At 44.2% G+C, this 10,173-nt stretch overlaps 1 protein-coding gene across 1 annotated transcript; it reads right to left on the bottom strand.

Annotated features, from left to right (window-relative positions):
* Nucleotides 1-7,520: 7,520 nt before the first annotated feature.
* LOC119290869 (fructose-1,6-bisphosphatase, chloroplastic-like) lies at nucleotides 7,521-9,263 on the bottom strand. Its single transcript, XM_037569532.1, has 4 exons — nucleotides 8,766-9,263; nucleotides 8,446-8,664; nucleotides 7,852-8,358; nucleotides 7,521-7,757 (listed from the first exon to the last, which is right to left on the bottom strand). Exons 1-4 carry the CDS (start codon nucleotides 9,189-9,191, stop codon nucleotides 7,680-7,682), a joined length of 1,230 nt encoding a protein of 409 aa, XP_037425429.1. The 5' UTR covers nucleotides 9,192-9,263; the 3' UTR covers nucleotides 7,521-7,679.
* Nucleotides 9,264-10,173: the final 910 nt, after the last annotated feature.

Here is a 10,173-nt window from a genome sequence, read left to right as displayed (position 1 = left end):
GTCCATTAGGAGTAGAGATACGTTGGGTATTGCCCGTCAGACGAGAAAAGAGAAAAACCGGTGGGAGGGGTTGGTGGGAGGTGGGAGGAAGAAAAACCGGTTGAAAATAAACCGGTTGAAAATAAACCGGTTGAAAGTGGGGGGGACTATTCAACCAATTCGTCCATTAAGAGTAGAGATGTACATGTGTATGCGAGTGTGTGCCTATACCGTGTTGCATTTTTTCCCATCCTCCCTCTTTCTTCTCTCTAGCAAGTCTCTGTACCCCTGATTTTGACTATGATTCAAAATAGTGTACCTACAACGACGTAGCTGGCATATCGGGTTGATGTTTGAGCGATTTTCTTTTCACAGAACACAAGTAATTTAACCTGGCACATTAAGTTGAAAAACACCGAGCCTGTCATTCTCAGTGCGATATACTATATCTATTTGAGGTATATAGTATATCTAAGTTTTGATTGACTGATGTTTATTTATACCCCCGCCCTGTGGTGCGGCAGTAATGCAGTCAATTTTTTTATTGAGACACAGGTAACGCAGTCAAGTGTAATATATGTCGTGTGGCCAACAGCTATCCCTATAATGTTATGAAAGAGGTGTGGGATCTACTAGTCGATGATGACCTCCGAAACTCAGAGCAGGAGTGGATCTTGAGACTGCTCGGTAAACTCCCGGATACTTTCATCTTATGTCATTGATGATCATGTGGAGGGCATAGCATGTACGTAATAAGATGATGCACCCGAAACCGATAATCCCAATCGAAACTTCCAGGTGTTTCCCGTGCAACTATGGCACCTCCCTTTTGTCGCAGCAGCAACACCCCCAGGCCCGCTAGGTGAAAGGAATACAAGTTGTACAATGCATAATCGGTGTTGGCACTCGTCATAGGTCTATATTGCATGCTGAGAAATGGAGACCCACAAAACCTGGATGTACTAAGCTTAATGTCGATGGCATGGTCGTGGACGAGAATGGCATAGCCGATGTGGGGATGCTACTCAGAGACCATACAAAAGCGATAATCTTCCCGGCGATTAGAGTGCTTTACAACTACGGATACATGCTAGAAGCGGAGCTCGCTGCTCTCCAGGAAGGGGCTTCAACTGGCTCTAGAATGGACATAACCGAATCGTCAAATGAAGTCTGATTGTGCCAAACAATTGCAAATGGTGTCAAGCTTCAGGCATATCGACACATTCGCATCGGGTGTATCAGATCAGGTTGTTGCTGTCTCAAGGAGGGGAGGCCAAGTTAGTTAAAGTTAGCATAGACTCATAGGTATGGGAACGATCGCGGTAGCACAGCTAGCATTGTGGCAGCCGTCTGTAACTATCCTACTCAGCGGCGGAGGCAGGATTTCCAACATGAGTATTGTGCTAGCATTGTGGCAGCCGTCTGTAACTATCCTACTCAGCGGCGGAGGCAGGATTTCCAACATGAGTATGAAAAGCTATTTTTTCCAATATGAAATATAATATAAAAAGTAAAAGTTTACATTTGCCATAATAACAAGGAAACTACAAATTAGTGTTTGTGGTGCTACATTGCAAGAAAGAACGCTACACTGGACCAATCAGTAAATTAAGTATAATGATGATAATCCTCTATTATAAATTGACAATTTAGGAAAACCAGAAATTGAGAAGACTATAAGAAAAAGTATTCACGGTAGGCCGTCAATCCCTTGAGTCTGCGCTTGCTGTTGTTGGCCTTTGTCTATCAGATGTGAGCACTCATCACCGCTTGCTGCCCCTATCGTCGCTACCGAGGATGAGCCGATGAGGGCAAGACAAGCACATGCTCTTGTCGGCTATCCTTGAGCAAACGACGGTGCAATGTCCAGTTTTATGACTTCGTAGGGATCGACGAGTCGTGCGCTCACAAGGCTATCGAGCCAGGAAAGAAGATCATAGGTTATAGCATTAATTAGGGTTCAATCAAGTGAGAATTATGTTAGGAGCATACAGATAAGAAGGATTTCCCATACATAATTGAGGGGCAACCAAAATACTAAGATAGGCCCATAGGTAATAATGACAGGATCGATGTGATTACCATTTTGCCCCTTAGGTACTCCATGACTTTTCAAGTAAGTATTCCGTCCGGTCTTGGTTTTGGACTACCAAATTGTGTACTGGTCATTGCATCAATGAAAATGGATGGCTCATATTAATTTTGGGTGTAGTAGAAGAGCCCCTAAAAATTGCCAAAATTGAAGTCTTGAAGTTGCCAATGTTGGCGTACCAAAATTGTCACAATGTTACAACTAGCTAGGCAGTGAAATGTGACAGAATGATCCTGTCAAGTATCACTGATAAGTGGAGGCCAAACCCAAATAGGTGGCATTTTGTCAAGTTTGCGACTCAAACAGCGGTTAAGATTTGTATAGCAAAACACTTCACTTCTGATCCGATTTGGTATTTGTCCACCCTTGCATAAGCTGCTTTCTACTTCAGGTTGGTATTAAACAGACACTCGGTTTTTCATGGTGTATTCAGATGTTTGGGATCGACACCATTATTACCTTTTCGCCATTTGTAGGAGACAGCAAATAATTGACACGCCTTGACCTCACAATCCAATTGGAATTCTTCAAATATATTTGATAGGCCTTATTTGGAACATTAGAGGTTTAGGGCAACATGGGAAGATTCAGTGCCTGTGTGATACCATTGCTAAATCTAATCCTGATTTTATTGGTTTTCAAGAAACTAAGAGAGAAATCGTTTCTGAGGGTTTCCTCAAGTCTATAGATAAATTTGATAATTTTGTTTGGCACTTTTTGCCAGCTGATAATACTGCAGGAGGGATCCTTGTGGGTTTCAAAAAAATTTGCTTTGAAGTGGTTGGTTTTATTAATCAAAAGTTCTCTATTATTGCTACCATTAAAAATAAATCTGATGGCTTCATTTGGCAGTTGGTGCTGGTTTATGGGTCTGCTTACCCTGAATTTAAGATAGACTTTATCACTGAACTGCATGATACCTTATCTAATGGTTCTTATCTTGTTATGATTTGTGGAGATTTTAATTTGGTTAGGAATGATAAGGAGAAGAGTAGTGGTTTGGTTAATCAACAAACTGTTTTTCTGTTTAATGATTGAATCAATAGGTGGGCATTGATGGAGATTTCTATCTCCAATAGGGTTTTTACATGGTCTAACAACCAGGTTTCCCCTGTCTTTGCTGTATTGGATAGAGTGTTCATTTGTGTGAGCTGGGATACCCATTTTCCTTTTTCCACTTTAGTTGCTCTTCCCAGGGTGGGGAGTGACCACACTCCCTTGGTCCTGGATACTGGTGCCAGAGCCCCAACCACCCCCAAGCCTTTTAGGTTTGAGAAATGGTGGCTCTCACAACCAGACTTTCATCAAATGGTGGTGGAAGCCTGGAATTCTGTGTCTTCAGTCAAATCCTCAGCTGATAATTGGATGCTTAAGACTAGGAATCTTAGGAAGAAAACTAAGGGGTGGAGTATTAATAGGGAAGCAACTCTTAAGAGGAAGAAGAAGGCACTCCTTCTGGAGTTTGATATTTTGGATGTCATGTCTGAAACCCATCAATTATCTGTTACTGATTATGACAGGATGAAAGAGATTAAGAAAGAGCTAGATGAACTGTGGAAGAAAGAGGAAACTGCCCTTTGGCAGAGGTCCAAAGATAGAAAAATCTTAGAAGGTGATAGGAATAATGCTTATTTTCATGCACTGGCTAATCACAGACATGGAAAGAACCATCTTTCTGAGTTGAATAGTCCTGATGGGGTGGTCACTTCGACCAGAGAGATGCTTGAGGTGGCTACCTCTTTTTATAAAGATTTATTTGCCTTTGAACCCACAAACCTGATATTCATTTGGATACTAACTTCTGGTCTGAGGATGAAATGGTTAATACTGATGAGAGAGAGTATCTGGAGAGAACTTTTTCTGAGGAGGAAATCAAACAGGCTGTGATGAGTTCTTATGCTAGTGGTGCCCCTGGCCCTGATGGTCTGTCCTTTCTATTTTACCAAACCTTTTGGGACTTGATTAAGAAAGACTTTATGTGGATGGTTAGAGATTTTGAAAGTGGTACCCTTGATATTTATAAGCTCAACCAAGCCATTATTACCCTTATTCCCAAAATCCCTATGGCTAGAGACATGAAGAATTTCAGGCCTATTAGCCTTAGTAATTGTGCCGTTAAGATTTTTTCTAAAGCTATGACCACTAGGGCCTCTCCCTTATGTGACAGGCTCATTTCCTCTAATCAAACTGCGTTTATCAAAGGGAGATTCATTTTGGAAAGTGTAGTTATGGCTCATGAGGTCATTCATGAAGTTCATAAATCTGGGACTGCTGGCTTGATTCTTAAATTAGACTATGAGAAAGCCTATGATAGAGTTAGTTGGGATTTCTTGAAAGAGATGCTTCTTTCTAGAGGCTTTGGTATTAAATGGGTGAGTTGGGTTATATCCACCATACATCAAGGTACTTTTCAAGTTAGGATTAATGATTCTAACGGTCCCCAATTCTCTGGGGGGAAAGGCTTGAAACAGGGTGACCCTCACTCACCCCTTCTTTTTAATTTGGTTGCTGATGTGTTTTAAAAAATGCTTCAAAAGGCTACAAGTATTGGTTTGATTCGTGGGCTTCTGCCACATGCCTTCCCAGGTGGTGTGGTCAGTCTGCAATATGCTGATGACACCATCTTATTTTTGGAGAACTTTTTGGAATATGCCAAGAATTTGAAGTGGATTCTTTCATATTTTGAAAATATGTCTGGCTTGAAGATTAATTTCCATAAAAGTGATTTGCATGCTATTAATATCTCTGAACAGCTGTCTAATGAATTTGCTCAAGTCTTTTGCTGCCGGCTGGGGGATTTCCCCTTTAAGTATTTAGGTGTCCCCCTTCATTTTAAAATTTTGAGGAGGGAGGACCTTCAACCCATTATTGATAGGACTATTAAAAACATCTCAGGTTGGTTGGGAAGATTTCTATCTTACAGAGGGAAATTGATTTTGCTTACCACATGCATTGCTAGTATTCCTGCTTATCTTATGTCTATTATGAAATTTCCCAAATGGGCAATTGATATGATTACTTCTCAAATGTCTCACTTCTTCTGGGGTAACATGGGGGATTCTCATAAATATCACCTTGCTAACTGGGGGCTGATCTCTAGGAAAAAAGAGTTTGGTGGTTTGGGGGTACCCAATCTTAGGGAATTTAACATGGCCCTCTTGGCATCGTGGGGTAAAAGGTTTTATGATGAGAGGGACAGTGATTGGAAGAAAGTTCTGAAGTATAAATATAACACCACTTGTCCTAATTTCTTTAATACTAGGGTGGTTCTTGGTTCTCCATTCATGAAAAGCTTATCTTGGGCTCTTGCAGCTGTTAAGAACTTCTATAGATGGGTCCCTAGGGATGGAAAAAGCATTGCTTTCTGGCATGACATTTGGATAGGAGATTGTTCTTTAAAAACTACATTTTGGGACCTCTACAATATTTGCCAGCAGCAAGATGCTACCCTGGCACAGGTCTGGGTGGATGGTGAGCTGCGGTTAACATTTAGGAGATGTGTCACAGAAAATGCATTAGTAAGATGGGAGGAACTTATTGAGATTGTTAAACCTATTTGTCTGTCTGACTCTCCAGATCAACCTCTTTGGAAGTTAGATTCTTCTAACAAATACTCGGTCAAATCCTTTTATAAGCTAATTAACTTTGGAGGGATTCTTTCTGTCATTAAAGATGATATATGGAAAATCAAAGTGCCACCGAATATACATGTTTTTCTTTGGCTGATTTATTATAACAAGAACTTGACCAGAGATAATTTGGCTAAGCGTAGGCATGTTGAGGACATGTCCTGTGTCTTTTGCTGCGAACCTAAGACTATCCAGCATCTATTTTTTGATTGCATTGTTGCTGAAAGTGTTTGGAATCTAATTGCTGATATCTTTAAGATTGATGTTCCTAACTCTTTTGATCGTTTGACTTCCTTCTGGAAGTGAAGAAAACATTTTGAAGCCTTGAACATTGTTTCTGCTGCTGCCTTGTGGAGCTTATGGCGTTTTCGAAATGATTTTGTTTTTCAGGGGAGAAGATGGCGAAGTATACGGTGTGTCTTGGACCTGTTGGGGGCGACGATCAAGAAATGGAAAATATTATGCTCAGAAGCTCAGGGTGCGCTACTTCTCCGGTGCTTAAGGCTTTTGGACCACCGAAGAGGGGAATTGCTTAGAATTGCGTGGAGATCTTAGTGCTTCCCTCCAATATGGCGTTGCTGGGCTGTAGTCGCTGCTAGCTTATTAGCTTTGATCTTCATGTTAGCTAGCGGGTTACTCCCTGGTTATGTCTATTAGTATGAACTACCCGAGAACTTGTAATAGGCAGTCTTTTAAACCCTTTCCATCTGCGGCAGCTACTCTCTGTCGTCGAGCGCTAACCGTTCGTGCCTGGTTGTTTTGCCTTGGCTTTATATAAAGTTGGGGTAGGAAAAGCATTGCTTTCTGGCATGACATTTGGACAGGAGATTGTTCTTTAAAAACTGCATTTTGGGACCTCTACAATATTTGCCAGCAGCAAGATGCTACCCTGGCACAGGTCTGGGTGGATGGTGAGCTGCGGTTAACATTTAGGAGATGTGTCACAGAAAATGCATTAGTAAGATGGGAGGAACTTATCGAGATTGTTAAACCTGTTTGTCTGTCTGACTCTCCAGATCAACCTCTTTGGATGTTAGATTCTTCTAACAAATACTCGGTCAAATCCTTTTATAAGCCAATTAACTTTGGAGGGATCCTTTCTGTCATTAAAGATGATATATGGAAAATCAAAGTGCCACCGAATATACATGTTTTTCTTTGGCTGATTTATTATAACAAGAGCTTGACCGGAGATAATTTGGCTAAGCGTAGGCATGTTGAGGACATGTGTGTCTTTTGCTGCGAACCTGAGACTATCCAGCATCTGTTTTTTGATTGCATTGTTGCTGAAAGTGTTTGGAATCTAATTGCTGATATCTTTAAGATTGATGTTCCTAACTCTTTTGATCGTTTGACTTCCTTCTGGAAGAGAAGAAAACATTTTGAAGCCTTGAACATTGTTTCTACTGCTGCCTTGTGGAGCTTATGGCGTTTTCGAAATGATTTTGTTTTTCAGGGGCGAAGATGGCGAAGTATACGGTGTGTCTTGGACCTGTTGGGGGCGACGATCAAGAAATGAAAAATATTATGCTCAGAAGCTCAGGGTGCGCTACTTCTCCGGTGCTTACGGCTTTTGGACCACCGAATAGGGAAATTGCTTAGAATTGCGTGGAGATCTTAGTGCTTCCCTCCAATATGGCGTTGCTGGGCTGTAGTCGCTGCTAGTTTATTAGCTTTGATCTTCATGTTAGCTAGCGGGTTACTCCCTGGTTATGTCTATTGGTATGAACTACCCGAGAACTTGTAATAGGCAGTCTTTTAAACCCTTTCCATCTGCGGCAGCTACTCTCTGTCGCGAGCGCTGTTAACCGTCCGTGCCTGGTTGTTTTGCCTTGGCTTTATATAAAGTTGGGGGTGGGGGGAAACCCCTTTTCGTCAAAAAAAAAATATTCTTTCCGCATTACAAGAAAAGGGCTACATCATACATTAGTTACAATAATTTCTTGGAAGAAACAGCCGGTGTATCCCTCGTTCTGGTTCTACTCCGAAGACAAGAATTTCTCCACCTTCTCCACTTCCTCCACGCTCCCGACGTACAGAGGCACTCTCTGATGGACCTGCACAAAACGCATCCACAAAAACGGATTAAGATCTCCAATTCAACTGCGCATTTTAATTTTGAAGTGCACTAGTGGTTGCATACAAGCGTACCGCTGTGGGCATGATGTCGAGTACCCTCTGGTGGCCGTCCGAGCCTTTGCCCCCGGCCTGCTCGGCGATGAAGCTCATGGGCGCGCACTCGTAGAGCAGCCGCAGCTTGCCGTTCTTGCTCTTCTGGTCGCTGGGGTACCCGTAGATGCCGCCGTAGAGCATGGTGCGGTGGAAGTCGCCGACGAGGCTGCCGATGTAGCGCGCGGAGTAGGGCTTGCCGGAGGTGCCGGGTTCCTTGAGGCTGTCCATGTACTTCTTGAGCTTGTCGTCCCAGAGCGCGTAGTTGCCCTCGTTGAAGGAGTAGATCTTGCCCGACTTTGGGATCTGCACCTTCTCCTGCGTCAGCACGAACTCGCCGTACATCGGGTCCAGCGTGAACACGTACACCCCGGTGCCGATGGTGAGCACGAAGATGACCGAGCTGGAGTACATGCAGTAGCCGGCGGCGAGCAGGTTGCTCCCTGGCTGGCACACGTTCACTATGCACATCTGCGTCACTTCGTCAAGCTGCACGCTCCACGCGAGCAAATTTCTGTTAGCGCACGAGTGAGCCGTGCGGACGGAGAAGGGGAAATTCAGGTCTTAACTACGTACGGTTGCGTCGTCGTCAATGTGGCACTCGTCGGATGGGCTGTAGATGCCGAAGATGGAGCCAGTGGAGACGGCGGCGTCGATGTTGGAGGAGCCGTCGAGCGGGTCGAACACCACGATGTAGTTGCCCGAGTAGCTCTCCTCCACCGCCACCGGCACGTCCTCCTCCTCCGATGCGATCACGCCGGTGCGACCACTCCACCTCAGGCAGTTCGAGAACACCTGCGCGCGCGTGCGTACAGTACATCCTTCTCAGTTAGTAATTGCTGTTCGACGCTCGTCTAGTTAATTATGTACTTAATTTGCTACCTCCTAGTATTTACCTCGTTCGAGATGACGTCGAGCTTCTTCTGGTCCTCGCCCTGCACGTTGGTGGCGCCCTGGACGCCGGTGAGGTTGGAGATGGGCGCACGCTGCACCAACGAGGCGATCTGCTTGCACGCCGTGGATATGCTGGACAGCACGATGGTCATCTCGTTGTCGATGACCCCCTCCTGCTCCTGCTTCAGCAGCCACGTCGTCAGCGTGATCATGTCGTAGCTGCTCCTCTTTCTAGCCGCCGCCGGCGCCGGCGCCGAGGCCGTGTCCACGACCGCCATGCACCGCACATTCGGAGTCGACGCCTGGCCCTGGCCGGCAAAGAGGCTGCTTCCGGGCCTCCTAGGGAGGCGGCATTGGAGGGAGCTAGCCGCCGCCTGCTGGCGGGAGAGCAGAAGCGGGCGGGAGGTGGTGGTGGTCGCGGCGGCCATTGCTTTGGTGCTGCGGATTGACGAATTTCTCTCCCCTGCCTTGTCTTGGCGCGCACCGTGGTGGTGGTGGCGGCTTCTTGTTTTGTTCCATTGGTTCCGGGCTGCGGTTTGTGTGGCTTGAGAGAGGGCTGGAGGCGAATGTGTGGATTGGGGAGAGAATTGTGAGGATGTCGTCGCTCGCTTCAGTCTGATTCGCGTACCTTTGGAGATTAGATATTTCGTGGATCGTAGATACAACCTTGATCAAGTCTCTAAAACGCCTTATATACATTACATGATGATTTATTGATTAGGCTCGCTATCAAAGCTAAACTCAAATGATAAGTGTCACGCGTGTGCCATGAAGCACTTCAGCCCTGACTTGTCATCTGGAAAAAAAAAACTTAAAAAAAATAATGAAACTTGACATTTAAAAAAAGTTGTCATGCTTGATAACTAAAGTTGTCATCCTCACGTCACTAAACTTGCGACAAAAAACGTTCAGAGTTTGTCATGTGTTCGTGCCACTCGTGTGGCATTTATCGGGGTCCAAGCTAAAATAGTTCTTCGAAAGAAAAATAGCTAAATTTAGCTCAAGAAACTTGGTCTTTGATTGGGCCAATATTACAGGTGTTACGGAACTCGCAACTTCTGAAATAAGATTCTACAAAAATAAACTTCAACTATAAGGATATAATAATCAATCATGTTTCGTAGGTACGTGGCAGCTTCTATCAAACTGTAAAGCCCACGATGCGGCTATATCTCTCACGTGTCGAGGCACGACTTAGAGGCATAACCACATTGTAGGTTTTGTCGCAAGAAGGGTCATCTTCATGCAATCCCATGTAATGAACAAGAATGGGATAAAGAGAGTTGGCCTACAATTGCCACTTCACACAATACATAAATAAATTCATACATCATCCAAAATACACTCATAGACCGAGTACGGTCAAATCCAACAGAAAAGAAGATAACCCCAAATGCTAGATCCCCGATC

The sequence above is a fragment of the Triticum dicoccoides genome, chromosome 4B, assembly GCF_002162155.2.
Source record: "Triticum dicoccoides isolate Atlit2015 ecotype Zavitan chromosome 4B, WEW_v2.0, whole genome shotgun sequence".
NCBI classification, from domain to species: domain Eukaryota; kingdom Viridiplantae; phylum Streptophyta; class Magnoliopsida; order Poales; family Poaceae; genus Triticum; species Triticum dicoccoides.
This window is presented reverse-complemented; position numbering and strand designations above follow the sequence as displayed.